Genomic DNA, 15,191 nt, shown 5'->3' on the forward strand with positions numbered 1-15,191 from the left:
CACAAGTCAACATATAAGCAAGGGTTTGCCAATGACATGCATACGTCTATGTTTTTTTCGTTAAGCACTTATGGATGTTCATGCATTGCATTGAAATGTTTCTTAGGTACTGTTACAGTATGGCATGATGTTTTATGTTGTGCACTTCTTAGACACATTGTTATATAAGCATTTTTAGTATCGATACAATACTACTGCATATACAGTTCCAATCAAAAGTTTGAACACACCTACTCATTCAAGGGTTTTTCTTTATTTTTACTATTTTCTACATTGTAGAATAATAGTGAAGACGTCAAAACTATGAAATAACACATATGGAATCATGTAGTAACCAAAAAAGTGTTAAACAAATCAAAATATATTTTAGATTTTAGATTTTTCAAAGTAGCCACCCTTTACCTTGATGACAGCTTTGGACACTCTTGGCATTCTCTCAACCAGCTTCAGCTGGAATGTTTTTCCAACGGTCTTGAAGGAGTACCCACATATGCTGAGAACTTGTTGGCTACTTCTCCTTCACTCTGTGGTCAAACTCATCCAAACCATCTCAATTGGGTTGAGGTGGAGTGATTGTGGAGGCCAGGTCATCTGATGCAGAACTCCATCATTCCATCACTCTCCTTCTTGGTCAATTAGCCCTTACACAGCCTGGAGGTGTCATTGTCCTTTTGAAAAACAAATTATAGTCTTACTAAGCACAAACCAGTGCTCAGCATATGTGGGAATTCTTTCAAGACTGTTGGAAAATCATTCCAGGTGAAGCTGGTTGAGAGAATGCCAATAGTGTGCAAAGCTGTCATCAAGACAGAGGGTGGCTACTATGAATATCAAATATATTTTCACTTGTGTTATTTCATAGTTTTGATATCTTCACAATTCTACAATGTAGAGAATAGTAAAAATCAAGAAAAACCCTTTTGACTGGTACTGTATGTGACAGCCCTTTTTTACATGCATGTCAGATAAAAGGTAGGGATGAAAGGGACATACTGAACTCTCTATTTTAATCAAATATCCAACCTCACTCTTATCACAAAAGATTAGTAACCAGAGGCTGCTGCTGCAGATGCAACCGTAAATATAGATACTTCCTCATGTAATGGCTTATGTAAAGCCATTGAATGTGTGATTCATCACTGTGGAATTATATTCTTATTGCATCGACCCCAGTCAGCAGCCATACAATGGCACTACTTTGCAGATTGTAGTGATAACCAAAACCATGTATACCTTATATGTACATTATGTATGTGATTTGTGGTTCTCTTACCTACCTTAAGTTAACTGCACTGATTGTAAATCACTGGTGATAACTAGCTAATGCAGTCAGCATGCATTGATTGATTGATATTGGTAGATTTGTTTAATTTGAGAAATATTCAAATCACTGGCAGGGAGCCAGGTTGATATTTCCCTGGCTGTCGTTGGTGACTAAATGCATCTCTCACATCAGATGGTAATATCAGTTATAGATCACCACTTGTGATGCACAAACAACGCACCACAGCCGCGAGATAGATGAACACAACACGGAAGCTTCTTGTTAAAACCTTTGTTTATCGAACCCACTGGAATGAATAATTGCCTGCTTATTAAGTTCCCAGCATGCATTGATATGCCTATTCTTTCATTTAATTGCAATCTGGCATTTGCATTCTACGTCTGAGAAACGCACGCCGTTGTCCTTGTGTGTCGCTACTGTGGCATTCTGGTGTTGACGAAATCACCCGAGAATTGAGAACGTGTCATATAAACAGGGAAATTGAGATTGATATGGATGAGATGAGACGAGATTTCTAATCTGAATTACAGATTAGAAATTGATAGGAAGATGGTGGAGGAGCAGACATACAGTAGTAGGAAGGGTGGGACGTGGGAATTGAACCCTTGTCCCGGGGTTTAGGGCTGTTGCGGTGACCGTATTACCGCCATGCCGAGAGTCATGACCGTTGTCAAATCCCACATGACCGTTGAGTCATGGTAATATCCTTTTATACAATCTGGACATGCAAATCCAATCAAATCAAATCAAATCCAATTTTATTTGTCACATACACATGGTTAGCAGATGTTAATGCGAGTGTAGCGAAATGCTTGTGCTTCTAGTTCCGACAATGCAGTGATAACCAACAAGTAATCTAACTAACAATTCCAAAACTACTGTCTTATACACAGTGTAAGGGGATAAAGAATATGTACATAAGGATATATGAATGAGTGATGGTACAGAGCAGCATACAGTAGATGGTATCGAGTACAGTACATATGAGATGAGTATGTAGACAAAGTAAACAAAGTGGCATAGTTAAAGTGGCTAGTGATACATGTATTACATAAGGATGCAGTCGATGATGTAGAGTACAGTATATACGTATGCATATGAGATGAATAATGTAGGGTAAGTAACATTATATAAGGTAGCATTGTTTAAAGTGGCTAGTGATATATTTACATAATTTCCCATCAATTCCCATTATTAAAGTGGCTGGAGTTGGGTCAGTGTCAATGACAGTGTGTTGGCAGCACCCACTCAATGTTAGTGGTGGCTGTTTAACAGTCTGATGGCCTTGAGATAGAAGCTGTTTTTCAGTCTCTCGGTCCCAGCTTTGATGCACCTGTACTGACCTCGCCTTCTGGATGATAGCGGGGTGAACAGGCAGTGGTTCGGGTGGTTGATGTCCTTGATGATCTTTATGGCCTTCCTGTAACATCGGGTGGTGTAGGTGTCCTGGAGGGCAGGTAGTTTGCCCCCGGTGATGCGTTGTGCAGACCTCACTACCCTCTGGAGAGCCTTACGGTTGAGGGCGGAGCAGTTGCCGTACCAGGCGGTGATACAGCCCGCCAGGATGCTCTCGATTGTGCATCTGTAGAAGTTTGTGAGTGCTTTTGGTGACAAGCCAAATTTCTTCAGCCTCCTGAGGTTGAAGAGGCGCTGCTGTGCCTTCTTCACGACGCTGTCAGTGTAAGTGGACCAATTCAGTTTGTCTGTGATGTGTATGCCGAGGAACTTAAAACTTGCTACCCTCTCCACTACTGTTCCATCGATGTGGATAGGGGGGTGTTCCCTCTGCTGTTTCCTGAAGTCCACAATCATCTCCTTAGTTTTGTTGACGTTGAGTGTGAGGTTATTTTCCTGACACCACACTCCGAGGGCCCTCACCTCCTCCCTGTAGGCCGTCTCGTCGTTGTTGGTAATCAAGCCTACCACTGTTGTGTCGTCCGCAAACTTGATGATTGAGTTGGAGGCGTGCGTGGCCACGCAGTCGTGGGTGAACAGGGAGTACAGGAGAGGGTACAGAACGCACCCTTGTGGGGCCCCCGTGTTGAGGATCAGCGGGGAGGAGATGTTGTTGCCTACCCTCACCACCTGGGGGCGGCCCGTCAGGAAGTCCAGTACCCAGTTGCACAGGGCGGGGTCGAGACACAGGGTCTCGAGCTTGATGACGAGCTTGGACCGTCATGTCACTAATGGTCTGATACTTGATACTAAGTGCTCTATTGTCCCTCTATTGTCCCTCTAACTACTCTGATACCAATGCAAATACAATTGAAAGTACAACAGTGGTGTGCAGAACGGCATATCGAAACGCACAACTATTCGACCCTTGTCACGGATGGCCTATTGCAGCGGAAGACCACACCGAGTTCCACTGCTATCAGCTGAAAACAAGAAGAAGCAGCTCCAATGGGCACATGATCACCAATACTGGACAATTGAGGAGTGGAAAGACATCACCTGGAACATGACAGCTAGTTCAGTTTACTTGAGAGTCCCCAGACTTCAACCCAATAGAGAATATTTGGGATGAGATGGACTGTTCTAAAGGCAGATGTCGGTCTGACCCGGTACCTATTAAACTGGCCTGTGAGTGTATATGAGCCCAAGCCCCCACAAAAAACACATCATTAAAATAATGATTGTGTCATTATACAATACATAGCCTAATAGCCTACCACATATTACTCCCGGCAGAAGAAAACACCAAATAGATTTAAGATATTCTCCAAAATGAAACAAATTCTAGTACCTTTTGGGTGTGAACTGTATACTGGATTAGCATACTGGATGGACTGTTACCTTATGCTACACTCCAAACTTTCTTTCCATGAGTCTCGGAGAGAATAGCCCTAGTAAATAGGGATTTAAAAAAAATATTTTCATAATTAATATACTGACACATTACCTTTAGCCACAGCATATCTCACCACCATGCGTTTCCATCTCCTCTTCTCTCACCTTCATACCCTTCTCAAGTGCGCATTTGGTTTTCCAAATGAAGCACTGGGTAGCTGTAGGAACAGGGTTGGATATCCCATGGCATACAGGGTTTGGGCAGAATATCACCTGTCTCACAGCGAGAGGCTGCATGCTCCTCAAACAGTGGTTGATGTGTGGTGTGAAATAAGGGTTCTTATAAGCCTAGACATTTCTATATGCAATCCCATGTGAAAGCAGAGTTCTGATGGTTACCACTAAAAAGAGGAGGATCCCAGCTGCTAATATATTGATTTCTCAACTGATAATATTAAGCACATGCTCCACTATAAAACCGGAGTAGCCTACCCAGCATGATTGAAAAACAAACCATGGGAAGCGGCCTCCATTCGCTATTCGAGTGCATACGGATTACATGTATTTTTCCTCTGCCCCTGTTGCTGCTCATTTGATAATGGGCCAGTCTAAATCTTAAACAAATGTTACATATTAGTAAAGACAAGATTAATTTGAGAAAAGTCTGATGGGTGAAAATATGATCACATGATGAGATAACACTTTGTGTGCAGCCTGAGGCAAGGAAGATTTATAATCTTATAGTTCGATCATGGAGCCCATGACATTCTAAGGTTTTTATCATTCACAACTAAAGTTTCCAAATAACTCTAAATCTAGCATATAGGACCTGGTTCAAATGATCACTTTTAAACATAGCCACTTCATATTAGCACTCGCTCTGGAATTGGAAAAATATTGTTTCTATTTTATTCAGCTAAGTTCAATTATATTCTTCTTACTACTGAACAAAAATATGAAAGCAACATGTAAAGTGTTGTTCCCATGTTTCATGAGCTGAAAAAGATGCCAAAAAGTTTTGATACACGCAAGATTTGTGTACAAATTTGATTACATCCCTGTTAATGAGCATTTCTCCTTTGCCAAGATAATCCATCCACCTGACAGGTGTGGCATATCAAGAAGCTAATTAAACAGCACGGTCATTACACAGGTGCACCTTGTGCTGGGGACAATAAAAGGCCACTCTAAAATGTGCATTTTTTTCACACAACACAAAGCCACAGATGTCTCAAGATTTGAGGTAGTGTGCAATTGGCATGCTGATTGCAGGAATGTCCACCAAAGCTGTTGCCAGAGAATCGAATTTGAATTTCTCTACCATAAACCATTGTTTTAGAGAATTTTGCAGTAGGTCCATCCGGCATCACACTGTAACCACGCCAGCCGAGGACCTCCACATCCGGCTTCTATTTATGCATAGTCACTAAACCGCTACCTACATGTACATATTACCTCAATTACCTTGACTAACCTGTACCCCCGCACATTGACTCGGTACCGGCACCCCCTGTATATAGCCTGATTATTGTTATTTTATTGTTGCTCTTTTATTTATTTTTTACATTAGTTTATTTAGTAAATCTTTTCTTAACTCTTATTTTTCTTAACTGCATTTTTGGTTAAGGGCTTGTAAGTAAGTATTTCACAATAAGGTCCACACTTGTTGTATTCGGCGCATGCGACAAATAACATTTGATTTGATTTGGAAAACTGAGTATGCACAACCAAAGAATTTCTGCACAAACTGTCAGAATCGTTCTCAGGGAAGCTCATCTGCGTGCTCGTCGTCCTCACCAAGGTCTTGACCTAACTACAGTTCAGCATCGAAACCGAGTTCAGTGGGAAAATGCTCAGCTTTGATGCCTGCTGGCCAGCTAGAGAAGTGTGCTCTTTACGGATGAATCCCGGTTTCAACTGTATGGTATGGGCAGGCAGTTCAACGGTATGGGCAGGCATAAGCTATGGACAACGAACACAATTGCATTTTATCAATGGCAATTTGAATGCACAGTGATAGCGTGATGAGATCCTGAGGCACATTGTTGTGCCATTCATCCGCCGTCATCACCTCATGTTTCAGCATGATAATGCACAGTCGCATGTCGCAAGGATCTGTACACAATTCCTGGAAGCTGAAAATGTCCCAGTTCTTCCATGGCCTACATACTGAAACATGTCACCCATTGAGCATGTTTGGGATGCTCTGGATCAACGTGTACGACAGCATGCTCCAGTTCCCTCCAATATCCAGCAACTTCGTACAGCCATTGAAAAGGAGTGGAACAACATTCCGCAGGCCACAATCAACAGCCTCAAATCAAATCCAATTGTATTGATCCCATAGACATGGTTAGCAGATGTTATTGTGAGTGTAGCGAAATGCTTGTGCATCTAGTTCTGACAGTGCAGCAATATCGAACAAATAATATTGAACAATTCGAGAACAAATACCTAATCTAAGTAAGGAATGGAATAAGAATATATAAATATATGGATGAGCAATGTCAGAGCGGCATAGGCTAAGATGCAATAGATAGTACAGAATGCAGTATATACATATGAGATGAGTAACACAAAATATGTAAACATTATTAAAGTGGCATTATTAAAGTGACTAGTGAAAAGGAGTGATCAACTCTATGCGAAAGAGATATGTGGCGCTGCATGAGGCAAATAGTGGTCACCAGATACTGACTGGTTTTATGATCCACCCCTCTACGTTTTTTAAGGTATCTGTGACCAGCATATCTGTATTCTCAGTCATGTGAAATTCATAGATTAGGGCCTAATTTATTTATTTAAATGCTTTGATTTACTTTTATATACTGTAACTCAGTCAAATCTTTGAAATTGTTGCATGTTGTGTTTTATATTTTTGTTCAGTGTATAAAATCATATAATATAAAATAATGGCACATGAGTTATAAGCTTATCTTGTCTGCTAAATGAACTGGCCTACAGCCTATGGCATGGAGCCTAGCCAGATAACATATACAGTCGTGGCCAAAAGTTTTAAGAATTACACAAATATAAATTTTCACAAAGTCTGCTGCCTCAGTTTGTATGATGGCAATTTGCATATACTCCAGAATGTTATGAAGACTGATCAAATGAATTGAAATTAATTGCAAAGTCCCTCTTTGCCATGCAAATGAACTGAATCCCCAAAAACATTTCCACTGCATTTCAGCCCTACCACAAAAGGACCAGCTGACATCATGTCAGTGATTCTCTCGTTAACACAGGTGTGAGTGTTGACGAGGACAAGGCTGGAGATCACTTTGTCATGCTGATTGAGTTCGAATAACAGACTGGAAGCTCCAAAAGGAGGGTGGTGCTTGGAATCATTGTTCTTCCTCTGTCAATCATGGTTACCTGCAAGGAAACATGTGCCGTCATCATTGCTTTGCACAGAAAGGGATTCATAGGCAAGGATATTGCTGCCTGTAAGATTGCACCTAAATCAACCATTTATCGGATCATCAAGCACTTCAAGGGGAGCGGTTCAATTGTTGTGAAGAAGGCTTCAGGGCACCCAAGAAAGTCCAGCAAGTGCCAGGACCGTTTCCTAAAGTTGATTCAGCTGCGGGATCGGGGCACCACCAGTAAAGAGCTTGCTTAGGAATGGCAGCAGGCAGGTGTGAGTGCATCTGCACGAACAGTGAGGCAAAGTCTTTTGGAGGATGGCCTGGTGTCAAGAAGGGCAGCAAAGAAGCCACTTTTCTCCAGGAAAAATATCAGGGACAGACTGATATTCTGCAAAAGGTACAGGGATTGGACTGCTGAGGACTGGGGAAAAGTCATTTTCTCTGATGAATCCCCTTTCAGATTGTTTGGGGCATCAGGAAAAAAGCATGTCTGGAGAAGACAAGGTGAGCGCTACTATCAGTCCTGTGTCATGCCAACAGTAAAGCATCCTGAGACCATTCATGTGTTGGGTTGCTTCTCAGCTAAGGGAGTGGGCTCACTCACAATTTTGCCTAAGAACACAGCCATGAATAAATGCCTACCAACACATCCTCCGAGAACAACTTCTCCCAGCCATCCAGGAACAGTTTGACGAGCAATGCCTTTTCCAGCATGATGGAGCACCTTGCCATTAGGCAAAAGTGAAAACTAAGTGGCTTGGGGAACAAAACATCAATATTTTGGGTCCATGGAGAGGAACCTCCCCAGACCTTAATCCCATTGAGAACTTGTGGTCAATCCTCAAGAGGCGGGGAGACAAATAAAACCCCACAAATTCTGACAAACTCCAAGCATTGATTATGCAAGAATGGGCTGCCATCAGTCAGGATGTGGCCCAGAAGTTAATTGACAGCATGCCAGGGCGGATTGCAGAGGTCTTGAAAAAGAAGGGTCAACACTGCAAATATTGACTCTTTGCATCAACTTCATGTTATTGTCAATAAAAGTCTTTGACACTTATGAAATGCTTGTAATTATACTTCAGTATTCCATAGTAACATCTGACAAAAATATCCAAAGATACTGAAGCAACAAACTTTGTGAATATTGATTTGTGTCATTCTCAAAACTTGGCCACGACTGTAGTAAGCAGACTTATTTCTTTAGACCTGCCTAAAATAAATAATGGATTTATTGTGATGGTGTATATTAAATGGAGTTATTATACTTTTTAAAATTGTAGATGTTCCAAATGTGTTTATGTTAATTCACGGTCAATTACTGTGAGGCCGGCATGCATTTGCATGACAATAACCATCTGACAAAATTTCATGACCACCACAGCCCTATCTGGGGTCGTATATTATGTGTTAGAGCCAGTAGTGTTACCATTCCACCACAGGCTCTGCATGGAAAACCAAACTTCTATGACCTAATAATGACTTCTACTGCGCCCTGTGTCATTGTCAGCCTATGATGGAGTGGAGGTCGAAGGTCAACACCTAAATATAATTTCTTTCTCCCTCTCTATTGCTTTCTCTCTCTTTATTGCTTGTTCATGCTCTCTCACACACTCTCTCTCTCACTCTCTCTCTCTCTCTCTCTCTCTCTCTTTCACTCACTCACTCACTCACTCACTCACTCACTCACTCACTCACTCACTCACTGTCAGGCCAATAAGCTTCGCACCAAGACCCTGCGCAACACCCTCAACCCCATCTGGAGCGAGACCCTGACCTACTATGGCATCACCGATGAGGATATGGTCCGCAAAACACTCAGGTAATCTTCTTCTGTCTCCATATTCTAACCCCGAGCCTGCTTACATTTACATTCAATTAAAACGTTGAGGTCACGTTAATCAATGTGATCAAGACAAAGGAGATTGTGGACTACAGGAAAAAGAGGACCGAGCACGCCCCATTCTCAGGGGCTGCAGTGGAGCAGGTTGAGAGCTTAAAGTTCTTTGGTGTCCACATCACCAACAAACTAACATGGTCCAAGCAAACCAAGACAGTGAAGAGGGCACAACAAAACCTATTCCCCCTCAAGAGACTGAAAAGATTTGGCATGGGTGCTCAGATCCTCAAAAGGTTCTACAGCTGCACCATCGCATTGCATAACTGCCTGGTATGGTTAACTACTCGGCATGTGACCGCAAGACACTACAGAGGGTTGTGCGAGTGGCCCAGTACATCATTGGGGCCAAGCTTCCTGCCATCCAGGACCTCTATACCAGGCGGTGTCAGAGGAGGGCCCTAGAAATGTTCAGACTCCAGCCATCCTAGTCATAGACTGTTCTCTCTGCTACCGCACGGCAAGCGGTACCAGAGCGCCAAGCCTAGGTCCAAGAGGCTTCTAAACAGCATCTACCCCCAAGCCATAAGACTCCTGAACATCTAATCAAATGGCTACCAAGACTATTTGCATTTCCCTCTCCTTACACCGCTGCTACTCTCTGTTGTTATCTATGCATAGTCAATTGAATAACTCTACCTACATGTACAGTTGAAGTCAGAAGTTTACACCTTAGCCAAATACATTTAAACTCAGTTTTTCAAAATTCCTGACACTTAATCCTAGTAACAATTCCCTGTCTTAGGTCAGTTAGAATCACCACTTTATTTTAAGAATGTGAAATGTCAGAATAATAGTAGAGTGATTTATTTCAGCTTTTATTTATTTCATCACATTCCCAGTGGGTCAGAAGTTTACTTACACTCAATTAGTATTTGGTAGCATTGCCTTTAAATTGTTTAACTTGGGTAAAACATTTTGGGAAGCCTTCCACAAGCTTCCCACAATAAGTTTGATGCATTTTGGCCCATTCCTCCTGACAGAGCTGGTGTAACTGAGTCAGGTTTGTAGGCCTCCTCGCACATGCTTTTTCAGTTCTGCCCACAAATTTTCTATGGGAATGAGGTCAGGGCTTTGTGATGGCCACTCCAATGCCTTGACTTTGTTGTCCATATGTAACGGCCGTTGTTGGCGGAAGAAAAGGAGGACCAATGCGCAGCGTGGTATGTATCCATAATGTGATTTAATGGAAAATGAATACAAAATACAAAAGAACAAGAGAATCAAAATGAAAACCGCTACAGTCCCGAATGGTGCAAACACTGAAACAGGAAAATAATCACCCACAACTGAAGGGTGAAAACAGGCTACCTAAGTATGGTTCTCAATCAGGGACAACAATCGACAGCTGCCTCTGATTGAGAACCATATCAGGCCAAACACAGAAATCCCAAATCATAGAAAAAAAGAACATAGACTGCCCACCCCAACTCACGCCCTGACCATACTAAAAGAAAGACAAAACAAAGGAACGTGACACCTTAAGCCATTTTTTCCATAACTTTGGAAGTATGCTTGGGGTCATCGTCCATTTAGAAGGCCCATTTGAGACCAAGCTTTAAATTCCTGACTGATGTCTTGAGATGTTTCTTCAATATATCCACATAATTTTCCTACCTCATGATGCCATCTATTTTGTGAAGTGCACCCGTCCCTCCTGCAGCAAAGCACCCCCACAACATGATGCTGCCACCCCCGTGCTTCCCGGTTAGGATGGTGTTCTTCGGCTTGCAAGCCTCCCCCTTTTTCCTCCAAACATAACAATGGCCATTATGGCCAAACAGTTCTAATTTTGTTTCATCAGACCGGAGGACATTTCTCCAAAAAGTACGATCTTTTTCCCCATGTGCAGTTGCAAACCGTAGTCTGGCTTTTTTATGGTGGTTTTGGAGCAGTGGCTTCTTCATTGCTGAGCTGCCTTTCAGGTTATTTCGATATAGGACCCGTTTTACAGTGGATATAGATACTTTTTTTCCCCATTTCCTACAGCATCTACAGCATCTTCACAAGGTCATTTGCTGTTGTTCTGGGATTGATTTGCACTTTTCTCACCAAAGTATGTTTATCTCCAGGAGACAGAACGTGTCTCCTTCCTGAGCGGTATGACGGCTGCGTGGTCCCATGGTGTTTATACTTGCATACTATTGTTTGTACAGATGAACATGGTACCTTCAGGCATTTGGAAATTGATCCCAAGGATGAACCAGACTTGTGGAGGTCTACAATTTATTTTTCTGAGGTCTTGGCTGATTTATTTGATTTTTCCCATGATGTCAAGCAAAGAGGCACTGAGTTTGAAGGTAGGCATTGAAATACATCCACAGGTACACCTCCAATTGACTCAAACTATGTCAATTAGCCTATCAGAAGCTTCTGAAGCCATGACATCATTTTCGGGAATTTTCCAAGCTGTTTAAAGGCAGTCAACTTAGTGTATGTGAACTTCTGACCCACTGGAAATGTGATACAGTGGATTTTAAGTGAAATAATCTGTCTGTAAACAATTGTTGGAAAAATTACTTGTCATGCACAAAGTAGATCTCCTCGCCGTCTTGCCAAAATTATTGTTTACAATAATTTTTTTGGAGTGGTTGAAAAACGAGTTTTAATGACTCCAACCTAAGTGTATGTAAATGTACGACTTCAACTGTACATATTACCTCAACTAACCAGTGCCCCTGCACCTTGACTCTGTACCGGTACCCCCCTGTATATCGTCTCACTATTATTATTTTACTGTTGCTCTTTAATTACATGTTACTTTTATTTCTTATTCTTATCTGTATTTTTTTAAACTGCGTTGTTGGTTAGGGCTTGTAAGTAAAGCATTTCACTGTAAGGTCTATTCCTGTTGTATTCAGCTCATGTGACTAATAAAATTTGATTGGGTCCAATTTTGATTGCTAACACGGCCACAATTGTGAAGAGGTCACCACGTGTCTCCAAGCCTAGGCACAAAAAGAATCAAGTCCAATTTTGTAGGCTTAAACTGTTTTATCCATTCATGCAGTCTCCTTTAAATCAACTTCTAATGGTGTCAAGGGCGGGATTGCACGCATAATTCTGTCGAGAGTCAATGATGTGAAAAAGAGACACTTGTTCCTCAACAGAATGCACATCATCCTTCATCCTCCGCTTCTTTGTCAGTGTTTATCCTGTTAGTGGGGCTTTAATCGCGTTGCTGAGCGCTCTGCAATATTGTAGAGTTTGGGATTTGTTACCCGTGACTTGCCAAGCATTGACTCTTAAAACTGTTTGTGTAATGCCATGGTGTTTTCCATTCCAGGATCCAGATTTTTTTTGAGGGCTGACTTCTATTCACTGCACGTTCTCTAAACCACACCCTCATTTGTGGCAGCCGATTTAATGAGTTAGCAGCTGAAGTGTTAGGAGGAAACCAACTGCTTAAGGTGACCATGAGCATGGCACACCCCTGGGACAGGTGTTTGCCACTTGACAGCTTGAAGTAGAGAGGTGGTAAAAGAGGTCTCCTAAATCCCAACACATAGTCTGTGGGATTATAATTAACTGTCAATCACCCAGAGTTTTTGTTGTTGTTGCTAGTGTCACAGGTCGGCTCATAGCCTGTTGCAAAAATGAGGGGACACGAACAGGTATAGGCCAATCAAAAAGGTTCTTTATTGTAAACCAAAACTATTAACTTTAAACAATGAAAAGGGAATGAGGTGTGAAAGTATCATAATGTAGGGTGTATGTAAAGTGCAGGGATGCGTGAATCTGTGTGTGTGAATATGACTGAGTGAAAACTACGTAAACCTACAAAGGAACAAACAAAACAGGATCATACCTGGAGGAGCAGAGAGAGAGAGAAGAGTGGTTAGTGAAGCAGTTGAAATACCCTGAGCCCAGGTGGCTCCAATCACTAACGACCCTCCTCTGCCTGCAGGAGGAACCGCCCCTGCAATGCAGAGGAGGGGCCATGACACTAGTATGACATAGAATATTTGCCATTTACCCAGTGATATCACTCCTGCCATAAAGGAGCATCAGCACTGTGACTCACACATCCACCCTCCATCCCCAAGTCATCAATTGATTAAACTCCACTGAATCCCTGTAAAGTGATAATGATGAATGCAGAGCAGTAGCTCCTGTTTAGCCTGTTGTGTGTGTATTTAATAGGAACAACAGAAGCAAATGGAACAAAACGTGAAGGGACCTACCTGAATTTGTCCAACAAAAACTCTTGTTCTCATAGCAAAACACTTTCCATTGAAAAACATTTTGCTATGGTGTGCGCTAATGAATACACCCTTTGTCCCATATATGTTTGAGCTATCATGCCAACTCCTTGTAATGCCAAATATGATAGCACAAACAGATCTGGTACCAGGCTAGCTCCAATTAGGTTAAACAAGTCAATGAGTGATGGTGCATGATAATGCCGCAAATCACAAAGGTCATTTGGCCCATCAGTATCTGTATATGACACTAATGACTAAAAATCTTTACTAACAGCTAATTGGCATTATTGGTTTAGTGATGACCCTGATGAGTTAATTAGCCATCAATAATGACAATTTCAAAAAATATATATAAGTGTAGGTGTCTTCCATCCTTTTTGTTTGAGCAGTGTATACTATACAGTACATAAGCAAAAAATGTGTCAGGGGCAAACGTGTCATGGAAATATGTACTCTACCCTCATCCCAGGTCTATATGAGCTTTAACTAACTCTTCTCCTCTCACTATCATTGTTAATATGGCATAACAACATCTATAGTCAGAAGGATCAGGCTGAGGCACATGTACTGTACAGATCTGGGACCAGGCTAGGTCAATGTACTCTACATCAGAGTTCCTATGTTCATCCAGGACTTTGTTTAAACCTGTATGAGTTTATCCATATGTTGATACAGTTGAAGTCAGAAGTTTACATACACCTTAGCCAAATGCATTTAAACTCAGTTTTTCACAATTCCTGACATTTAATCTTAGTAAAAATTCCCTGTCTTAGTTCAGTTAGGATCACCACTTTATTTTAAGAATGTGAAATGTCAGAATAATAGTAGAGAGAATGATTTATGTCAGCTTTTATTTATTTCATCACATTCCCAGTGGGTCAGAAGTTTACATACACTCAATTAGTATTTGGTAGGATTGCCTTTAAATTGTTTAACTTGGGTCCAACATTTCGGGTAGACTTCCACAAGCTTCCCACAATAAGTTTGGTGAATTTTGGCGCATTCCTCCTGACAGAGCTGATGTAACTGAGTCAGGTTTGTAGGCCTCCTTGATCGCACACGCTTTTTCAGTTCTGCCCACACATTTTCTATGGGATTGAGGTCAGGGCTTTGTGATGGCCACTCCAATACCTTACGTTGTCCTTAAGCCATTTTGCCACAACTTTGGAAGTATGCTTGGGGTCATTGTCCATTTGGAAGACCCATTTGCATCCAAGCTTTAACTTCCTGACTGATGTCTTGAGATGTTTCTTCAATATATCCATATAATATTCCTACCTCATGGTGCCATCTATTTTGTGAAGTGCACCAGTCCCTCCTGCAGCAAAGCACCCCCACAACATGATGCTGCCAACCCCGTCCTTCACAGTTGGGATTGTGTTCTTCAGCTTGCAAGCCTCCCCCTTTTTCCTCCAAACATAACGATGGTCATTATAGCCAAACAGTTCTATTTTTGTTTCATCAGACCGGAGGACATTTCTCCAAAAAGTACGATCTCTGTCCCCATGTGCAGTTGCAAACCGTAGTGTGGCTTTTTTATGGTGGTTTTGGAGCAGTGGCTTCTTCCTTGCTGAGCGGTCTTTCAGGTTATGTCAATATAGGACTTGTTTTACTGTGGATATAGATACTTTTGTACCCGTTTC

General features: G+C 41.7%; 1 protein-coding gene across 1 annotated transcript in view; it reads left to right on the top strand.

Annotated features, from left to right (window-relative positions):
- The window catches only part of LOC118389877 (double C2-like domain-containing protein beta), a 151,509-nt gene that overhangs the window by 95,179 nt on the left and 41,139 nt on the right, over positions 1–15,191 (top strand). The window contains exon 4 of the mRNA XM_035779835.2: positions 9,159–9,268. Within this exon, the coding sequence (XP_035635728.1) occupies positions 9,159–9,268 (110 nt within the window). The remainder of the gene's footprint in view (positions 1–9,158; positions 9,269–15,191) is intronic.

Source organism: Oncorhynchus keta, chromosome 11, assembly GCF_023373465.1.
Source record: "Oncorhynchus keta strain PuntledgeMale-10-30-2019 chromosome 11, Oket_V2, whole genome shotgun sequence".
Taxonomy (NCBI): domain Eukaryota; kingdom Metazoa; phylum Chordata; class Actinopteri; order Salmoniformes; family Salmonidae; genus Oncorhynchus; species Oncorhynchus keta.